We start from the raw sequence: 22,171 nt of genomic DNA on the forward strand, positions 1-22,171 counted from the left end.
TCTGTCACCCAGGCTGGAGTGCATTGGCGCAATCGCGGCTTACTGCAACCTCCGCCTCCCGGATTCAAGCCATTCTCTCATCTCAGCATCCCGAGTAGCTGGGATTACAGGCATGCACCGTCATACCCAGCTAATTTTTGTATTTTTAGTAGAGTCGGGGTTTCACCATTTTGGCCAGGCTGGTCTCGAACACCTGACCTCAGGTGATCCACCTGCCTCAGCCTCCCAAAGGGCTCGGATTGCAGGTGTGAGTCACTGTGCCCGGCCTCTTTTCTTCCCCTGCCCACACTATAAAATGCTGCTATTGGTCTTGACTGACCCCAAATGACCTGGTTTCAGGACTCCTGGATTCTTTGTAGTCCATATCACTAGCTTCCAACAGTGTAGGTAGAGGATGACAGCAATCTACCTGAGACAACACATCTCTGACCGAATTATGCTACACAGAAACGTGGATCTTGGTTGATGAGCTAAAGGAAGTCCCTCCCACTCTCCCTTTTCCAGGACTTTGCACCTTGCAGCCCAGATTTAGCTAACCTTTTAGTTGGAGTCAGGCAACAAAAATCCTCCATGAAGTTGGCTGGAACCTGGACAAGTGCAGAGCCCTCTATCCATACCTAGCACGGTAAGGATCAGGCAACCTGCAAGATTCCTATACTCTGTTCATGCCAAAGAAAGGGGGAGGGGCCTCTCTATGATACTTCTAGCCAATCCAGTGAAAAAGTTCCTTGCAACATCCATTTTGCTAATTATAGCCATGCGTCTGGCAGGCATTGGAGAGAAGAGATGGCAGAAGCCGGTGTAGCAGCTGGACAAGTTTTCCAGAGAGAAGAAGAAACAGACATTCAAGGAGCCTGGGGCAGGCAACAGCTTGGGATGTCTGAGGGATATAAAAAGTCCAGGATGGCCAGAGTGGGGACCCAAGACAGTATGATAGGGGAGGGGGCATGAAAGAATGGTGAGGCCCAGATCAGCGGAGCCTTGGAGGCAAAGATGAGGAGTTTGGAGTTTATTTAACATCAACAGAAAACCGCAAGAGAATTGGAGGGTTTAAGCAGAGGAGGATCTGTGATTACTTCCCCAGATCAAAGATCTCCAAGTGGAGCTGGGCATCCAATTTGAAAGGAGCACGTCAGGAACCTGGTTTTGAATCTTCTAGACATAGCAACTGGAACAATAAATCCTCCACAGACTTCATTTTCAATGAAACTAGGAGTCAGAAATAATTCAGATATTTCTTTATTCACTTAAGGCTGGACCTCCTAGAATCAGGACAGAAATCCACAGCAGCCAGGTGGGTGTAGAGGGGAAGGTTGTGTATGTGGCATTTTCCAGTTATGGAAAACTCAAATTAAGCCAGCATTCCCAGATGGAAGAAGGATCCCACCCACCCACCAGCACCTACCCCATAGTGTGTTCTGCTAAGAAGAGGACAAACAGGTATGACATGAGTTTTGGGAACCACAGATGCATCACTTAAGAAAGTAATTTTATGAGCAGTGGTTCATGCCTGTAATCCCAGCACTTTGGGAGGCCAAGGCCATTGGATCACTTGAGGCCAGGAGTTCAAGAGCAGCCTGGCTAACATGGCAAAATCCCGTCTCTACAAACAAATGCAAAAATTAGCCAGGTGTGGTGGTGTGCACCTGTAGTCCCAGCTACTTGGGAGGCCCAGCTACTTGGGAGAGTCGCTTCAACCTGGGAGGTGGAGGTTGCAGTGAGCCAAGCTAAGATGACACCACTGTTCTCCAGCCTGGACAACATAGTGAGACTGTCTCAAAAAAGAAGAAGGAGAAGGAGAAGGAGGAGAAGGAGAAGAAAAAGGAAGAAGAAGAAGAAAGAAGAAGAAGAAGAAAGAAGAAGAAGGAGAAGCAGGAGGAGGAGGAGGAGAAGGAGAAGCAGAAGCAGGAGGAGGAGGAGGAGGAGGAGGAGAAGCAGAAGCAGGAGGAGGAGGAGGAGGAGGAAGAAGGAGAAGGAGGAGGAGGAGAAAAAGAAGAAAGAAGAAAGAAAAGAATTTTTAAAAGCTCCAGGCCAGAGGTAGAGATCTGTCCTTACTGAACCAAGTCAGGAATTAGAAGTCAAGAAGTCAAAGGAAGCCAGGCAGCAGAAAGTGTTGTATTTTGCTGAGTCTAGCTAGGATTTCATTGAATCTGGAAACTGTACCCACATTTTGGAGATAGTAAAATGAAAGAAAACATATGGTCAGTAGTGATCAGAGAATGCCATCAATGAAAAGACACATCTCGATTCCAGAGATGTTAAAAAGTGAAGAAATGAGTGACTCAGAGTCATGAAATCATGTATTCAAGAAACAGTCACAGTGGTCCTTGAGCTGAATGATGAACCTAGCCATCTAGGCTCACCCCTCCCAAGGACTCCTCTCCTCTCCAGGACCCTCCTGCCAAAAGCTGAATCAGCAAACTGCAACTCATTCAAACATGTAGGAAATTTAAAGCTTCCACAATAGCCATACAAAGACACTACAATGAAAAAAAAAAAGTAACACAGGAGCCAAATTTCACTGTACACAAAGAAAACTCACTGGATAATTTCAACACAATGCAAAAGAAAATTGTAACCAAACATTCCAACATAAAACTAAAAATGTGGCCAGGCGCGGTGGTTCAAGCCTGTAATCCCAGCACTTTGGGAGGCCGAGACGGGTGGATCACGAGGTCAGGAGATGGAGACTATCCTGGCTAACACGGTGAAACCCCATCTCTACTAAAAAATACAAAATACTAGCCGGGCGTGGTGGCGGGCGCCTGTAGTCCCAGCTATTCGGGAGGCTGAGGCAGGAGAATGGCGTGAACCCGGAGGGCGGAGCTTGCAGTGAGCTGAAGTGAGCTGAGATCCGGCCACTGCACTCTAGCCCGGGTGGCAGAGCGAGACTCTATCTCAAAAAAAAAAAAAAAACAAAAAAACAAACAAACAAAAAAAAAACTTAAAATGTAATGAAGCAAACACAGCTAGAAAGAAAGAACACATGGCCGGGCGCGGTGGCTCAAGCCTGTAATCCCAGCACTTTGGGAGGCCGAGACGGGTGGATCACGAGGTCAGGAGATCGAGACCATCCTGGCTAACACGGTGAAACCCCGTTTCTACTAAAAAAATACAAAAAACTAGCCGGGCGAGGTGGCGGGCGCCTGTAGTCCCAGCTACTCGGGAGGCTGAGGCAGGAGAATGGCGTGAACCCGGGAGGCGGAGCTTGCAGTGAACTGAGATCCAGCCACTGCACTCCAGCCCGGGAGACAGAGCGAGACTCCATCTCAAAAAAAAAAAAAAAAAAGAAAGAAAGAAAGAACACAAAGCAAACATACAAGCACTCAGGGCAGAGACAGCAGGACACTAGAAAAAAGTGAAACAGGAAGGGATAGAACTTAGGCAAGAAATAGAAGAGAACAACAAAAGTATCTAGAAATGAAGACAATGACAAGAAATGAAGAAAATTATATAGAAGCACAGGCTTGAAATCATCACACTTCCAAAAGAAAAAATAATTAGCAGTGGGATGTATATAAAATAATAGATAAATATTTTTACATGGGGGCTTAAGGCCAGGCATGGGGGCTCATTCCTATAATCCCAGAACTTTGGGAGGCTGAGGCAGAAGGATCAATTGAGGCCAGAAGTTCAAGAGCAGCCTGGGCAACATAGCAAGACCCTGTCTCTACAAAAAAAAAAAAAAAATGGTTTTTGTTTGTTTGTTTTGAGACAGGATCTCACTCTGTCATCCAGGCTAGAGTGCAGTGGCTCAATCTTGACTCACTGCAATCTCCACCTCCCAGGTTCAAGTGATCCTCCCACCCCAGCCTCCCCAGTAGCTGGGACTACAGGTGCATGCCACCACGCCCAGCTAATTTTTGTATTTTTTGGTAGAGATGGATTTTCACCATGTTGGCCATGCTGTTATCACAATTCTGACCTCAGGTGATCTGCCTGCCTTGGCCTCCCAAAGTGCCTGGATTACAGGTGTGAACCACCACACCTGGCCCAAAAAATGTTTTAAAAGTTAGCCCGGGCCCGGCGCAGTGGCTCACACCTGTCATCCCAGCACTTGGAGACCGAGGCAGGCGGATCATGAGGTCAGAAGATCAAGACCATCCTGCCTAACATGGTGAAACCCCATCTCTACTAAAACATACTAAAAAATTAGCCAGGCGGCCAGGCGCGGTGGCTCAAGCCTGTAAATCCCAGCACTTTGGGAGGCCGAGACGGGTGGATCACGAGGTCAGGAGATCAAGACCATCCTGGTCTACACGGTGAAACCCCGTCTCTACTAAAAAAATTACAAAAAAACTAGCCGGGCGAGATGGCGGGCGCCTGTAGTCCCAGCTACTCGGGAGACTGAGGCAGGAGAATGGCGTAAACCCGGGAGGCAGAGCTTGCAGTGAGCCAAGATCGCGCCACTGCACTCCAGCCTGGGTGACAGAGCTAGACTCCGTCTCAAAAAAAAAAAAAAAATTAGCCAGGCGTGATGGCAGGCACCTGTAGTCCCAGCTACTCAGGAGGCTGAGGCAGGAGAATGGCGTGAACCCAGGAGGCAGAGTTTGCGGTGAGCCAAGATTGCGCCACTGCACTCCAGCCCGGGCAACAGAGCAAGACTCCGTCTCAGAAAAAATAAAGTTAGCCCGACAAGGTGGTACATGCTCGTAGTCCCAGTTACTTGGAGGACTGAGGCAGAAGGATCAGTTGAGACCAGAAGTTCAAGGCTACAGTGAGTTACAATCACGACATTGCACTCCAGCCTGGGGACAGAGTGAGACCCTGTCTCGGAAAAAAAAAAGAAAAGAAAAGAAATGGAGGCTGAATATTAAACTAAGTTAATATGAATTGGAAATCAAACTCCTCCACTTCACTCTGCTTCTCCAAACATCAGCTTCACCACGTATACTAATGAGGTCACAGAGGACTCTTGCTGAACTGATGTATGGCCTTATTCTAATGGCCCTCATTAGAATTTACCTGGGAGAAAAAGAACACTTGCCCAGAGCCCTGAGGTCCCCCTGGGTGACTTTGGCAGGCAGTGGGTAGGGGTTTGCTGGGTAGGGGGTTACCGAAAGGATTTTCTGTAACTGTTGATCATTCTCAACCAGCAAGATGTTCACTTTGGCATGAGTGATGACATATTGACAAGCCTCAGCAGAGTTGGTGGCATAAATACCAACACAGAGACCCCTGGGAAAAGAAAACACATTCGTGTGTGCATCCAAACACACCTTAAAGGCAGAATGGTCTGGAAGGTCAAGAGAGAGGAAAGGTTTGCAGGCAAGTTCTTAAGTTTGCAGCCACAGCTTCAAACTTCCCTCCCTCCCCAACTTAATGATGAAGACAACAAAAACGACAATGATGATAAGAGTGACAGCTCCTATGTCACTATGACAACAGGTCGTGGAACACTTAGAACACCCCATTTTACAGATGAGAAAAACAAGGACTCGCCAGTGAAGTTACTCAAGATTACACAGCAAGTAGGTGTTAGACCTAGGATTCAAACTTCTCACTCAGCTCCTGTTCCCATCATTCATGGCCTTTTGCGCTTGCAAGTGGCATCCTCTTTTGCTTTTAATTTGCATTTCCCAATGGATAATGACATTGAGCATCTTTACACCTGCCTTTTGGCTACTTTCCTTTGTGGCATTTCTGTTGAAATCTTTTGCCCCTTTCAATTTTTTTTTTTTTTTTGCCTTTTTATTACTGAGTTACAGAATTCCTTTATATATCTTAGATACCAGTCCTTTGTCAGAAATTTGAGGTTTAAGAATATTTTCTCCCAAGTATACAGTTTGCCTGTTCATCTTTTTTTGTTTTTGTTTTTGTTTTTTAAGATGGGGTCTAGTTCTGTCACCCAGGCTGGCATGCAGTAGTGCAGTCTCAGTTCACTGCAACCTCAGCCTCCTGGATTCAAGCAATTCTCCTGCCTCAGCCTCCTGAGTAGCTGGGATTACAGGCATGCACTACCACACTTGGCTAATTTTTGTATTTTTTGTAGAGAAGGGGTTTCGCCATGTTGCACAGGCTGGTCTCAAACTCCTGGCTTCCAGTGATCCACCCGCCCCTGCCTCCCAAAGTGCTGAGATTCCAGGCCTGAGCCATCATGCTCAGCAACTGTTCATCTTATTGGTGTCTTTTAATAAGCAGACTTTTTAATGCTAATAAAAAGTCCTATTTGGCAACTTTTTCTCTTATGCTTTTTGCTCTCTGTGTCCTATCTAAGAAATCTTTCACTACCCCCAGGTTGTGAAACCATTCCATGCTTTCCTTTTTCTAGAAGCTTTAGAATTTGACTTGCATGATTTGGTCTGTAGTCCATCTCAATTTAATTTTTGCATATGATGTGAGGTAGGGATCAGGGCTGATTTATTTTTCCATACAAATATCCAGTTGGTCCAGCACCACTGGATTACTCTGCTGCCTTTGCTGGAAGCCAGTGACCATGTATGCATGGAGCTATTTCTTGCTGTCTGCTTTGTTGATCTAGTTGTTGTGCTTTTAATATGTCAGGGAATGAGGCACATTATAATTATTTGAGATGGTTACTCTCATCACAGTTCTTAAGCACATACTATTTGCTAAGTGCTGTGCTAAGGGTTTATGAAGCATCCTCTTATTGAATCTTCATAACAGCCCTGTGAGGCATGGAGGTGTGTGGTTTCCTGCTCATTCATACAGAACACAAAATAGCAGACAACCCAAGATATGAACTTGGGTCTGATGTGGCACCAGAGCCCAATCACTGCATGACACTGTCTTACCATTCAGTCCTAAAATGGGGACAGATCTCTTTATTAAAATTTATTCTGGGCTGGTCACAGTAGCTCATGCCTGTAATCCCAGCACTTTGGGAGACTGAGGTGGGTGGATTACCTGAGGTCAGGAGTTTGAGACCAGCCTGGCCAACATGGAGAAATTCCATCTTTACAAAAAATACAAAATTTAGCCAGCCATGGTGGCACATGCCTATAGTCCCAGCTACTTGGGAGGCTGAGGCAGGAGAATCACTTGAACCCAGGAAGCAGAGGTTGCAGTGAGCCAAGATCACACCACTGCCCTGCAGCCTGGGTGACGAGACTCCACCTCTCTCTCTGTATATCAAATATATTATATAATATGTATTATATTATTTATATTATAGTATATATATTATATAATATATGTAATAATTACATATTATAATAATATATAATTATATACTATATATTATTACATATGTTATATATAATAGTATATACTATTATATATAATAGTATATATTATATATATATATTCCCTTTTTTTTTTTTTTTGAGACGGAGTCTTGCTCTGTTGCCCAGGCTGAAGTGCAGTGGCCAGATCTCAGCTCAAAGCTCCGCCTCCCGGGTTCACGCCATTCTCCTGCCTCAGCCTCCCGAGTAGCTGGGACTACAGGCGCCCGCCACCTCACCTGGCTAGTTTTTTGTATTTTTAGTAGAGACGGGGTTTCACCGTGTTAGCCAGGATGGTCTCGATCTCCTGACCTCGTGATCCGCCCGTCTCGGCCTCCCAAAGTGCTGGGATTACAGGCTGAGCCACCGCGCCCAGCTCCTTTTTTTTTTTGAGACAGGGTTTCACTCTTGTTGTACAAGCTGGAGTGCAATGGCACAATCTCGGCTCACTGCAACCTCTGCCTCCTGGGTTCAAGTGATTCTCCTGCCTCAGCCTCCCAAGTAGCTGGGATTACAGACATGCACCACTACGCTTGGCTAATTTTGTATTTTTTTTTCAGTAGACATGGAGTTTCTCCATGTTGGTCAGGCTGGTCTCAATCTCCTGACCTCAGGTAACCCGCCCGCCTCAGTCTCCCAAAGTGCTGAGATTACAGGTATGAGCCACCGCACCAGGCCTCTCTCTCTCTATATATAAAATATATATTATATGTTATATATTATATATAATTTACATATTATATATTATATATATATATTATGTGAGGTAGGGATCAGGGCTGATTTATTTTTCCATACAAATATCCAGTTGGTCCATCACCACTGGATTACTCTGCTGCCTTTGTTGGACACCAGTGACCATGTATGCATGGAGCTATTTCTTGCTCTCTGCTCTGTTGATCTAGTTGTTGTGCTTTTAATATGTCAGGGAATGAAGCACGTTATGATTATTTGAGATGGTTACTCTCATCACAGTTCTTAAGCACATACTATTTGCTAAGCGCTGTGCTAAGGGTTATTGAATCTTATTGAATCTCTTATTGAATCTTCATAACAGCCCTGTGAGACAAAATATATATATTATGTATATAATATCATCTATATATAGTATTACTATTAGGAAGGAAGGAAGAAGGAATATATATTATATATATTATATATTATATATATTTCAGCTCTCTGTAAGACGGGGTAGTATATGCTCATAAAAATTTAGAAAATAGAATATAACATATTAGGGTGTTCTTAGTCTCAATGATGAGATATAACTAACGTTAATATTTATTTCTAGTCACCACCCTCAATTTCTTTTCCTTCCTTCCTTCCTTCCTTCCTTCCTTCCTTCCTTCCTTCCTTCCTTCCTTCCTTCCTTCCTTCCTTCCTTCTTTCTCTCTCTTTTTCTTTTCTTTCTTTCTATTTTTTTTTTTTTTTTTTTTTTTACAGACAGGGTCTCACTCTGTTGCCCAGGCTGGAGTGCAGTGGTGTGATCATAATTCACTGCAGTCTCAACTTCTTGGGCTCAAGCCATCCTTCCACCTCTGCCTCCCAAGTAGTTGGGACTACAGGCACACACCACCATGCCTGGCTAATTTTAAAAGCACCTTTTTCTTTTTTGTTTTTTTTAGAGACAGAATCTTGCTATGTTGCCTAGGCTGGTCTTGAGCTCTTGGGCTAAGACAGTCTTCCCACCTCAGCCTCCCAAAGTGCTGGGATTACAGGCATGAATCACTGTGCCCAGCCTCTCAATTTTTTCATAGCTGTGGCTGCTGCTACTGTTGTCGTTGCTGTTGTTATTATTAATCTTGACTCGAACAAATGAGTTCAGGTCTCAGGGTCTTTATCCAACCACAGCATGATTCTGGGGAAGCCACTTAACCTCGATGGGTTCCAGATTATCGTCACCATCATTATTACTCGGGATCATGATGGCACCTACCTCAAAGGGCTACCATGAACAGTCAATGATATCATATAGGTAAGAGTGACCAGCAATAATTGCTATATTAATCATTGGTATTTTAATTTTTTTTTTTTTCGAGACGGAGTCTTGCTCTGTCGGCCAGGCTGGAGTGCAGTGGCGTGATCTCGGCTCACTGCAAACTCCGCCTTCTGGGTTCACGCCATTCTCCTGCCTCAGCCTCCTGAGTAGCTGGGACTACAGGTGTCCGCCACCACGCCTGACTAATTTTTTGGTATTTCTAGTAGAGATGGAGTTTCACCGTGTTAGCCAGGATGGTCTGCATCTCCTGACCTCGTGATCCACCTGCCTCCGTCTCCCACAGTGCTGGGGTTACAGGTGTGAGCCACCGCGCCTGGCCTGGTATTTTAAATGTTAAGCATAGTTGTAGCCATACAGTGTATAAAGATTTTGATACCTGCTTTGTCACCTCTGACATCAAAAATGTTTAAAATGTGCTCTTCAGAGCCATCATTTCAAAATATTACCCGGAATCCCATCCAGAAGGCATCTCGTGGTTTAATCCCCAGCTATGGGACACTTAGGTTGTCCCTGACTTTTTGCCATCACTAATGGCACTTCCAAGAAGCATCTTTGTGCATAAGCCAAAATATATTCTCATGTTTTGATTTTGTTTCTTTAAGTAAAAACTCCCAAAGGTAGAATTACCAGCTCAAAAAGAAATCAGTATTTTATTTTTACTTTTTTTTTTTTTTTCATGATTAGAGCCTGGGCAACATAGCAAGAAACCATCTCTACAAAAAAAAAAAAAAAAGAAATTAGCTGGGTGTGGTGGTGTGTGCTCATAGTCCCAGTTACTCCGGAGGCTGAGGCGGCAGGATCGCATGAGCCCAAGATTTCAAGGCTGCAGTGAGCTAGATTGCACCACTGCATTCCAGCCTGGGTGACAGAGCGAGACTGTCTCACAAAAACCCCAAAGCAGACAAACAGAAAAACCCCACTGGTATGGTAGCATCTGGACTGGGTTCTCGTCATTTATGTAAATACTGAGTAACCTGGTAAACCAGACCCCAGAGGTGAACAAAACACAGTCAGTGTCATGGGAGGTTAATGTCGGGATATCCCAGCCCCTCCCTAACTCCCAGGTAATATAACTAGAGGAATTCCCTCTTTTATTTGTGTGTGTGCATGTGTGTTTAGGAGCTATTTTTTGTTTGTTTGTTTGTTTGTTTGTTTGTTTGTTTGAGACAGAGTCTTGCTCTGTCACCCAGGCTGGAGTGCAGTGGCATGATCTCGGCTCACTGCAACCTCCACCTCCCGGGTTCAAGCAATTCTCCTGCCTCAGCCTTCCAAGTAGCAGGGATTGCAGGCACCCACCACCACACCCAGCTAATTTTTGTATTTTGTTAGTAGAGATGGGGTTTCGCCATGTTGGCCAGGCTGGTCTGGTACTCCGGACCTCAGGTGATCTCCCCACCTTGGCCTCCCAAAGTGCTGGGATTACAGGTATGAACCACCGTGCCTGGCCATTTTGTGGAGTTTTAAAAGTTTTTTTTAATTTTTATTTTTAGAGCAGAGTGCTGGCTTTACTGCCCACTGGCTGTGTGAGCCTCAGTTCCCTCATCTGTAGATAGGGGATGATAGGACCCACTTCACATTGCTGTCGTGAGGTCTTCCAGGATCATACACACGGAGCACAATGCTTCTGCACATAATCAGAAGCCTCTAAATGCTGTGATTATTATTTTGTCTGCAAAAAGTTCTGCAGCTGAAGAAAACCGAGAGGTCTGAGACCGCTGGTCTAATGGGTGTTATTGCGTATGACCTGTGATCAGAATAATTTGTTCATGCATCTATCCTGCCTGCTAACTAGGGCGTTCATCCAAAATGCCTGTTTGCATCTCACACCAAACAAGCCCAGGGGTCCCAGGCCCAGGGTAGCGGCTCCTTAATCCTCACCGTGAACCAAGCCAATGACCTTACCCGGCTAGGATGGCGCCAACAGCAGTGATAAACCACTCCGCAGAGTTAAACCCCAGGATGCCAACTCCGTGGAAACGCTCCAAGCCCAGCTGGGAAGGAAAAAAACAGAAAAACAGAACATAAACACGGAGATGTTACATCTTTAGGATATGTGACGTTAGAGTCAAATGTAGTCACGTGGAGGCCGGGCGCGGTGGCTCACACCTGTAATCCCAGCACTTTGGGAGGCTGAGGTGAGAGAATTGCTTGAGGTCAGAAGTTCAAGACCAGCCTGGGCAACACAGTGAGACCCCTGTCTTTACAAAAGAGTAGAAAAGTTCGCCAGGCATGGTGGTTCACCCTTGTCGTCCCGGCTACTTGGGCAGCTGAGGCAGGAGGATCACTTGAGCCCTAGAGTTCGAGGCTGCAGTGAGCTATGATTGCACCACTGCACTCCATCCTGGGCAACAGAGTGAGACCCTGTTTCAAAACAAAACAAAAGTAGCCACATGGAGTGGGAGACAGCGTTGAGCCTAAAATCTGAGGTGTAATATTGTTTTTTGTTTTTTTGCTTTTTTGATTTTTTTTGAGATGGAGGCTCGCTGTGTCGCCCAGGCTGGAGTGCAGTGGCGCAATCTTGACTCACTGCAAGCTCCACCTCCCGGGTTCACACCATTCTCTTGCCTCAGCTTCCCGAGTAGCTGAGACTACAGGCACCCGCTACCACACCCGGCTAATTTTTGTATCTTTAATAGAGACAGGGTTTCACCTTGTTAGCCAGGATGATCTCAATCTCCTGACCTGGTGGTCCGCTCACTTTGGCCTCCCAAAGTGCTAGGATTTCAGGCGTGAGCCACCACGCCCGGCCTGAGCTGTAATATTTTTAATTTTTGTGACTATGGGAGGTTTGTTTACCTCCCTCTGCATAACACATCATTTATTATTTTTATTTTTATGTTTTGTTTCATTTATTGTGGTAAAATGTATATAACATGGATTTTACCATTTTCTTTTCTTTTTTTTTTTTTTTTTTTGAGACAGTCTCACTCTGTTGCCCAGGCTGGAGTGCAGCACTGCAATCTCAGCTCACTGCAACCTCTGCCTCCTGGGTTCAAGTGATTCTCCTGCCTCAGCCTCCCAAGTAGCTGGGATTACCAGAATGTGCCAACACGCCTGGCTAATTTTTTTATTTTTAGTAGAGTCAGCGTTTCACCATGTTGGCCAGGCTGGCCTCGAACCCCTGACCTCAAGCAACCCTCCCGCCTCAGCCTCCCAAAGTGCTCACACCTGTAATCCACCACACCCAGCCCGTTTTCACCTTTTTTTTTTTTTGACGGAGTGTCGCTGTGTCCCCCAGCCTGGAGTGCAGTGGCACGATCTCGGCTCACTGCAAGCCCTGCCTCCCGGGTTCATGCCATTCTCCTGCCTCAGCCTCCCGAGTAGCTGGGACTACAGGCGCCTGCCACCATGCCCGGCTAATTTTTTTGTATTTTTCGTAGAGACGGGGTTTCATCATGTTAGCCACGATGGTCTCGATCTCCTGAACTCGTGATCTGCCCGCCTCAGCCTCCCAAAGTGCTGGGATTCCAGGCATGAGCCACCGTGCCTGGCCCTATTTTTATTTTTAATGAAAGCACTCAAGGAATGATATCAGATAGTGGTGATAAGTTGCATATGTAGGCTGGGCATGGTAGCTCACGCCTGTAATCCCAGCCCTTTGGGAGGCTGAGGCGGGTGGATCACCTGAGGTCAGGAGTTTGAGACCAGCCTGGCCTACATGGTGAAAACCCCATCTCTACTAAAAATACAGAAAATTAGCCAGGCATGGTGGCACACTCCTGTAATTCCAGAGACTTGGGAGGCTGAGGCAGGAGAATTGCTCGAACCCGGGAGGCAGAGGTTGCAGTGAGCCCAGATTGTGCCATTACACTCCAGCCTGGGCGACAAAAAAAAGAAAAAGAAACAGGATCTTGCTCTTTTGCCCAGGCTGGAGTGCAGTGGGTGATCATAGCTCACTGCAGCTTCAACTTCCTAGGCTCCATCAATCCTACCTCAGCCTCCTGAGTAGCTGGGATTATGGGCCTGCTCCACTGAGTCTAATTTTTTAAAAGTTTATTTTTGTAGGGCTGGGTGTGGTGGCTCATGCCTGTAATCCCAGCACTTTGGGAGGCTGAGGCGGGTGGATCTCTTAGGTCAGGAGTTCGAGACCAGCCTGGCCCACATGGTGAAACCCTGTCCTATTAAAAATACAAAAAATTAGCCAGGCGTGGCAGTACGCATCTGTAGTCCCAACTACTTGGGAAGCTGAGGCAGGAGAATTGCTTGAACCTGGAGGCGGAGGCTGCAGTGAGTCAAGATCACGCCACTGCACTCCAGCCTGGGCAACAGAGTGAGACTCTATCTCAAAAAAAAAAAAAAAAAAGTTGCACATGTAAAGGTACAGACTTGTCCTGAATGTGGCTGAGAATAAACCAGGAAACTCAGAAACAAAAGCAAGCATCCTTAGGGGAAAACTCCCTCTTTGTTCTGGGTACTGCCAACCAACATTGTCAGCTCTTTTAGTCACACAGGATCACGGCTGGCAATGATCTGCTGTTCTTGGGGGAAAAGGAACCATTTGGAAGACATTTGCCTGCTGGTACCTCAGGATGAGACGCCAAGTGTTTCAGTGACCAAAAGGCTGGCTTTAATGTGGACAGAGTGTGTTTTTATTAATGCCTATTAATAATAATTACACTGATTAATTTCTACTTGGGGCTGCAAGTAGTTTTGTCTGTTTTTCTTTTTGGTTTTGTTTTTACTTTGGTCTCCAAGTTTTGTTTTTGTTTGTTTGTTTTATGAGACTGAGTTTCACCCAGGCTGGAGTGCAATGGCACGATCTCGGCTCACTGCAACCTCTGCCTCCTGGGTTCAAGCAATCCTCCTGCCTCAGCCTCCTGAGTAGCTGGGATTACAGGCGTGCACCACCACACCTGGCTAATGTTTGTATTTTTAGTATAGGTGGGGTTTCACCATGTGGGCCAGGCTGGTCTCAAACTCTTGACCTCTTGACCTTGATCGGCCGACCTTGGCCTCCCAAAGTGCTGGGATTACAGGCATGAGCCACCATACTCGGTCAGGTCTCCAAGATTTAGGGGAGGAGGGGGACCTTCAACTCCACGGAACTAAGAACATGGCTAAAGGAGACCATCTTTCAGGAGAGATGAACTAGCCACAGTGACATAGTATGAGGGTGGGGCCACCAAGAAGAAACCCAGCCCAAGCACATGGTTCTCTCTCTCTTTTTTCTTTAAGACACGACCTCACTCTGTTGCCCAGGCTGGAGTGCAATGATGCAATCACAGGTCACTGCAGCCTCAACCTCCCAGGCTCAGGTGATCCTCCCACCTCGGCCTCCTGATAGCTGGGTCTACAGGCATGTGCCACCGCACCTGGCTAATTTTTAAATTTTTTATTGAGACTGGGGTCAATGTTGCCCAGGCTGGTCTTGAACTCCGGGCTCAGTGATCCTCCTGCCTCTATGTCCCAAAGCCCTAGGATTACAGACATGAGCCACTGACCCCAGCCTTTTTCCCTCTTTCTTTTGCTTCATTCATTCTAGGGGGGACTGGCAACCATGCTGTGAAGACACTCAAGCAATTCTGTGGAGAAGGCCATGGAATGAGGTGCTGAGACTTCCTGCCAACAACCAGCCATCTAGGTAAGTAAGTTTGGAAGTAAAGCCTCCAGCCCCGGTTGAGCCTTCAGATGAGACAGCCCCAGCTGATAGCTTGGCTGCAACCTCGTGAGAGACCTGGAGCCAGAACCACCCAATTTCAAAGTAGCTCCTAAATTCTCAATCCACAGAAATTGTGAGATGATAAATGTTTGTCATTTCAAGTCAGTATGTTTTGGGATAATTTGTTATGCAGAAGCAACTAACTAATACATAGAGATAGTATGTTAGGGACAAATGCAAGAGGTAGAACCATGGGTGTAGTAGGCTATTATGTGTGTAAAAATTTGCATATATAAAAATTGTATTTTATATATATATACACATAATCTGTTTCCCAAAAGGGCACACAAAAAACTGACAATGGTGGCTGCTTCCTTGGAGAGGAACTAGATGTCTGAGGCTCATGAATCAGAGGGAAATTTTTCACTAATTAACCTTTGTATCTTTTGGTGCCCTGTGAATTTTGTACCACATATATGTATGTGTATTACCTATTCAGAATGAATGGTTGAGCAAAGGAGAATGAATGAATGAATCTTACCTTGATCAAGGATTTTGCAGCCTTCCGACAAGCCTCATAGTACTGGTTGAAATTCAGAACTTCCCACTTTTTGCCGTTCAGGGATGCAAGGGCTGGATAAGTTCCAAATCGGTTGACTGACTCTCGAAAAAATTCAGGGATGGTCATCGGGGTCTCATGGCCCGGTCCATGTTTGGATAGCCTCAGAAGGACTTCTCCATCTCGACAGGTGGTCCACAGCCTGGGAGTAACTGCAAATAGTTACCAGAGTTGGGTGGCAAATGTTTTAATTTATTTAACAACTTTGGAGGGGGGGCGGTTGGTGTCTTTTTGGACCTAAGGTGCTGAGAGTTGAATTAATCCCCTTTTAGGGTGAAGTTATGTGGTCAACACTGGCAAGACAAGCTTCCTTTCTCTTTATTTATTTTTTCATTCCCCCCCAAAAAAATTTTAATAAGTTGAAAGGATTGTATACCAAGCACTTTCTTACCCAACACCTAGATTCTACAACTGCTAGCATTTTACTATATATTATCACACATCTGTTCTGCTATCTTTGTTCTGTCCATTGTTTTTTGTTTTTTTGTTTGTTTTTTCTTTTCTTTTCTTTTCTTTTTTTTTTTTTCTGGAGACACAGTCTTACTCTGTCAGCAGGCTGGAGTGCACTGGCACAATCACAGCTCACTGCAACCTCGACCTCCTAGGCTCAAACCATCCTCCCACCTCAGCCTCCCAAATAACTGGGACTACAGGCAAACACCACCATGCCTAGCTAATTTTATTTTTTGATGTTTTGTAGAGATGGGGTTCTACTGTGTTTCTGAGGCTGATCTCAAACTCCTGGGCTCAAACAATCCTCTCTCAGTTTCTCAAAGTGCTGGGATTACAGGCATGAGCCACTGCACCTGGCCCCATCTTATTTTTTTTATTATTATTTTGTCTTGTTTTTGTTTTTGAGATGAAGTTTTGCTCTTCTTGCCCAGGCTCGGCTCACTGCAACCTCCGCCTCCCGGGTTCAAGCAATTCTCCTGCTTCAGCCTCCCAAGTATCTGGGATTATAGACATGCACCACCACGCCTAGCTACTTTTGTATTTTTAGTAGAGACGGAATTTCTCCATGTTGGTCAGGCTGGTCCCGAACTCCCGACTTCAGGTGATCCACCTGCCTTGACCTCCCAAAGTGCTGGGATTATAGGCATGAACCACCGTGCCTGGCCTATTATTATTATTTTTTGAGACGGAGTCTCACTCTGTTGCCCAGACTGGAATGCAGTAGTGCGATCTTGGCTCACTGCAACCTCACTACCCACACCTTCATCTCAGAAATCTGGAATTGTGAGACAATATGTTTCTGTCGTTTCAGACACCCAGTTTGGGGCACTTTGTTAAAAAAAAATTAGCCAGGCATGGTGGTGCATGCCTGTAATGCCAGCTACTTGGGTGGCCGAGGCATGAGAATCGCTTGAGCCTGGGAGGCAGAGGTTGCAGTGAGTTGAGACTCACTACATTCCAGGCATGTGCCACCACACCGGGCTAATTTTTATAGTTTTAAGAGGCAGGGTTTTGTCATGTTGTCCAGGCTGGTCTCAAATTCCTGGCCTCAAGCAATTTGCCCACCTCAGCTTCCTAAAGTACTACGATTACAGATGTGAACCACTGTGCCCAGCCAGTTTTCTAGCGATTTAGATGAATATTCCACCCCTTGGACCCATAAAGGTCCTCAAACTCCTTTTGTGCGTGACGCTATCTTTCGAGTACTCCTGCACTCCCTCTCCTTGAATGTATACTTTGCAATGCAAGTACTTTTATTTGCCATAAACCTCAGTACTTTCAGTTTTGTTTTTGTTTTTGTTTTTTTTTTGAGATGTAGTCTCACTCTGTGGCCCAGGCTGGAGTGCAGTGACGCTATCTTGGCTCACTGCAAGCTCCGCCTCCCGGGTTCACACCATTCTCCTGCCTCAGGCTCCCGAGTAGCTGGGACCACAGGCGCCTGCCACCATACTCTGCTAATTTTTTGTATTTTTTAGTAGAAACAGGGTTTCACCGTGTTACCCAGGATGGTCTCGATCTCCTGACCTCGTGATCCGCCCGCCTCAGCCTCCCAAGGTGCTGGGATTACAGGCGTGAGCCACCGTGCCTGGCCCACTTTCAGTATTTTCTGACTTGTTTCTTGAATTCACTCTCGATGGTGTCAAGAGCCTGGACAATGGCTGGGTTCGAGGTCCCACCGGCGTTTGGGGACCTCCCCCAGCCCACTGGTATCAAAGCTGTCTATGATGTCACCATGTCCCTTGACTTTAGCTCTGGCAGTAAAATGATTACAGCCTAGTGTTAATAAGTCACTATGATCATATCTGCACCGTATCCACATGGATGGTTCCTGGGTACTTTATCCACTTGGGCTCACTATCCTGACAGGCAGGTGCTGTTATCAATGCCCCCATCATTCAGATATGCAAATGAGGCCTCCAAAGAGCAAGTGACTTGCCCAGCGTCACATGACCAGTAGAGCAGAGCTCTGAATTAAGTGAACCACTTGCCCTGCTACCTCAACACCTTATCAAGAGTAGAAAATAGGCCCCAGGCTGGGCATGGTGGCCCACACCTGTAATTCCTGCACTTTGGGAGGCCAAGGTGGGAGGATTGCTAGAGCCCAGGAGTTCAAGACCAGCCTGGGGAGCAAAGCAAAACCCTGTCTCTCCAAAAAAAAAATACAGAGCTGGGCATGGTGGTGTGCACCTGTAGTCCCAGCTACTTTGAGGGCTGAGGCAGGAGGATCACTTGAGCCTGTGAGGTCAAGGCTGCAGTGAGCTATGATTGTACCACTGCACTCCAGCCTGCATGACAGAGCAAGACATTGTCTCAAAAAAAAGGGTGGAGGGTGGGGGTCAGCAGGGTCAGTCAAGGAACGGCTACATCTTTATAGATCCAGACTCCTCTGCAAAGAGCCTTTGTGGAGTCAATGTGCCTCTCTCTCTCCCATGCACTCTTTAGTGCAATATACCTTCTGTTTTATTCATGTCTACTTCAAGATCTTTAGCTCCTTCTTGAATCGTTGGGGTTCCAGTCATTCCAGGTGTGCAGAAACCATGCTTCACAGTACTGCAAGGCAAAAAAGCAGGAGTTTAACAGGATTGGTAAAGGGGCTGTAGGTATGAGGCCGACTCCTCCATCCACTGGTCATGTCTGCCTAGCATCCTGGGATCCATTGGTCATGCCTGTCCTGGGCCTGGGGGGAGAGGAGAATGGCTGGCATGCCAGATAATAGAGCATTTGTAAAACCCAGAGGGTATTCAATCTGTGAGTTTACAGAAAAAGTCTGGGCTTATACACAACTCTGTGAGTGAGAAAACATTTTGAAGCCTCCCAAGGGAAAGAAACTCTCATGGGACCACACATTTACATTCTCTTAAAGGTAGTATTAATATGAAAACTCAAAGGGCCTAAAGGAGAAACAGGATAAATCTTGCTACATAAAATTTTTAAATTTTCCACATAGCAAAGAATACCATAAACAAAAATCAAGAGATCAACAAATTAGGGAAAGATATGGACAATACATCCAAAAATATAAAAGCTTGATTTCCTTCATATGTAAAGAACCCTGAGGAGTTAGTCAGAAAAAGACCAAAACCCAAAGGGAAAGTGGGCAAAGGACATGAACAGATAATTATCTGAAACTAAAAAGTGACTTTTAAAAAGAAGAAAACATGCTCAAACTCAGTCCTATGAGAAATACAATAGAAAATATGATGCGGTTTTCACCTCTCAGGTTAACTAAGATCAAAAATGTTGACAATATTTTCTATTATGAAAATGTGGGAAGACAGGTGCTCTCATTCATTGTGGTAAAATCAATGCCATCTCTTTAGAAAACATTTAAGATCACATGGGGTTTTGTTTTGTTGCCTAGGCTAGAGTGCAGTGGCACAATCTCAGCTCACTGCAACCTCCACTTCCTGGGTTCAAGCAATTCTTCTGTCTCAGCCTCCCGACTAGCAGGAATTACAGGCCACCATACCCAGCTAATTTTTTTTTTTTTTTTGAGATGGAGTCTCCCTCTGTCACCCAGGCTGGAGTGCAGGGGCGCGATCCCCGCTTATTGCAAGCTCTGCCTCCCGGGTTCATGCCATTCTCCTGCCTCAGCCTCCAGAGTAGCTGGGACTACAGGCGCCCACCACCACACCCGGCTAATTTTTTTGTATTTTTCGTAGAGACGGGGTTTCACCGTGTTAGCCAGGATGGTCTCCATCTCCTGACCTCGTGATCCGCCCGCCTCGGCCTCTCAAAGTGTTGGGATTACAGGCGTGAGCCACCGCGCCCGGCCTATGCCTGGCTAATTTTGTATTTTTAGTAGAGACAGTTTCTCTATGTTGGTCAGGCTGGTCTCAAACTCCCAACCTCAGGTGATCCCCCGGCCTCGGCTTCCCAAAGTGCTGGGATTACAGGTGTCAGCCACTGCGCCTGGCCTAAAATCACAAATTCTAAATATCAATTTATTCCAATCAAAAATGTCCTCAGATATTGTCAACTTTGTCCCCTGGGGGAAGTGGAGGCCAAATGATTGGTCGATATTTATTGAAACTGATTTTTCCAGTGGCTTTCAGGGAGGAAAATTGTGCGATTTCGTTCATGATAAAGAGTGTACTCGATACAAGAATCAAGCAGTTGTTATGAATTCTAGATTTGCAGTAATGTTTTATGGACTATAAATGTTTCTATCAGTGAGCACAGGAACACAGCAGGCAACAACTTGAGTAAATGCTTTGGTGAATGCAGCGCTCTCACATGCACGTGGTTCTTACACCAGCCCTCTGCCTGGAACTCTCTTCCCCTCAGATAGCTGGGACTACAGGTGCATGCCACCATGCCTGGCTAATTTATTTTTATTTTTATTTTTGTAGAGCTAGGGGCCTCGCCATATTGCTCAGGCTGGTCTTGAACTCCTGACCTCCAGCAATTCCCCCACCTCGGCTTCCCAAAGTGCTGAGATTTGCAGGTGTGAACCACCGCACCAGGCCCCTCTTTTCTTTATAAATCACCCATCTTCAGGTATTACTTTATGGTAATGCAAAATGGGCAAATAAAATTAGTATCCGGAGTATGACAAGAACTCTGGATTTAAAAGACAAAAGTAAACAACCCAGTGTTTTATGACGAAAAATGTAAGGCAGGTCACAAAAGAGGAGCCTGGATGGGCTATACATCCTGGACAAGATGCTCAGGAGCTTTGGTCATCAGGGAACTGCACGTTAAAAATCACATGATCATTTCACCCCCAGCAGATGTGCAAAAATGTGTGCAGGCTGGGCGCGATGGCTCATGCCTCTGAGCCCAGCACTTTGGGAGGCCAAGGCAGGTGGATCACTTGAGCTCAGGAGTTCTCCACAGAGGACTTGTAAGTTACTAGTAATATTCGATTTCATGAAGTGAAAAGGGCACACAGATATTTATTGTTATTCATTAAATCGTACAGGTATGTTTTGTGTTATTTTACATGCATTATATGTTTCGCAATTTTAAAAGGCCATGTAGGGTTCAGGTGCAGTGGCTCACGCCTGTAATCCCAGTGCTTTGGGAGGCTGAGGTGGGTGGATCACGAGATCGGAGGTCAAGACCATCCTGGCTAACACAGTGAAAGCCCGTCTCTACTAAAAAAATACAAAAAATTAGCTGGGCGTGGTGGTGGGTGACTGTAGTCCCAGCTACTCAGGAGGCTGAGACAGGAGACTGGCGTGAACCCAGGAGGTGGAGCTTGCAGTGAGCCGAGATCACGCCAGAGTGAGACTCAGTCTCAAAAAAAAAAAAAAAAAAAAATTAGCTGGACATGGTGGCGTGCGCCTGTAATCCCAGCTACTTGGGAGGTTGGGGTGGGAGGATCGCTTGAGCCTGGGAGGCAGAGGTTGCAGTGAGCTGAGATCATGCCACTGCACTATAGCCTGGGTGAAAGAGTGAGACCCTGTCTCACAGAAAAAAAAAAAAGAAAAGAAAACGCATGCCCTTCTCCCATACCACTGGCACCTGTCACTCTTCGAGAGGTGTGGTTCTGGCCATCTGGCAAGGCACCTGGAGCTGGGACATCTGGTCACTCAGGTGTTTTCTTCTTCCTGCAAAGACAGTAAACAGATAGCCCCACCTGGAAACCTGAACATGAGCTGCCCCTTCCCAGCCCCGTCACCCTCTCTGTCCAGCCAGGATGATGGTGGTGGTGGGAGGCAGGAGGATGGGTGGTTTCCCTCCACAACAGGCCTTCTACCCCATTCAACCTTCCAGAACCTTCCATCCCAGCCACCTCTTGTGACATCACTGGCTGTCCCTGCCTCCGCACCCCACCCCCACCCTAGGGGAAGCTGTTTCCAGGATGGGGAGATTGCTTTTTCATGCATCGTTAATTGATTCATGCATGCATGCACTTCTGTATGTGTTCATGACATTTTTATGGAGCCATGACCGTAATGCCAGGGATTGTGCTGGATGCTGGAGACATAAAGATGAACAAAACCAGGCCAGGCGTGGTGGCTCACGCCTGTAATCCCAGCACTTTGGGAGGCCGAGGCGGGCGGATCACAAGGTCAGGAGATCGAGACTATCCTGGCTAACACGGTGAAACCCCATCTCTACTAAAAATACAAAAAATTAGCTGGGCGTGGTGGCAGGTGCCTGTAGTCCCAGCTACCCCAGAGGCTGAGGCAGGAGAATGGCGTGAACCCAGGAGGCGGAGCTTGCGGTGAGCCGAGATTGCGCCACTGCACTCCAGCCTGAGCGACACAGCAAGACTCCATCTCAAAAAAAAAAAAAAAAAAAAAAAAAAAAAAAGATGAACAAAACCAGATGAGGCCTGTTCAAGAAAATAAGGAGAGGCCTAGAGT

The 22,171-nt window shown here is 46.1% G+C and overlaps 1 protein-coding gene across 6 annotated transcripts in view; it reads right to left on the minus strand.

Moving 5' to 3' along the window:
- Positions 1–21,599, minus strand: part of ACSBG2 (acyl-CoA synthetase bubblegum family member 2) — a 58,693-nt gene extending 37,094 nt beyond the window's left edge. For 2 of the 6 annotated variants that reach the window (XM_010367180.2, XM_030937153.1), the window contains exons 1-5: positions 21,324–21,565; positions 18,307–18,404; positions 15,324–15,553; positions 11,086–11,174; positions 5,058–5,178 (exon numbers count right to left, since the gene is read on the minus strand). In XM_010367180.2, the coding sequence (XP_010365482.2) occupies positions 5,058–5,178; positions 11,086–11,174; positions 15,324–15,553; positions 18,307–18,373 (507 nt within the window). In that variant the 5' untranslated portion in view covers positions 18,374–18,404; positions 21,324–21,565. Of the gene's footprint in view, positions 1–5,057; positions 5,179–11,085; positions 11,175–15,323; positions 15,554–18,306; positions 18,405–21,314 lie in introns of all 6 variants that reach the window. The other 4 variants (XM_010367182.2, XM_010367181.2, XM_010367183.2 and 1 more) reach the window with 4 other exon arrangements.
- Positions 21,600–22,171: the final 572 nt, after the last annotated feature.

The sequence above is a fragment of the Rhinopithecus roxellana genome, chromosome 8, assembly GCF_007565055.1.
Source record: "Rhinopithecus roxellana isolate Shanxi Qingling chromosome 8, ASM756505v1, whole genome shotgun sequence".
Taxonomy (NCBI): Eukaryota; Metazoa; Chordata; class Mammalia; order Primates; family Cercopithecidae; genus Rhinopithecus; species Rhinopithecus roxellana.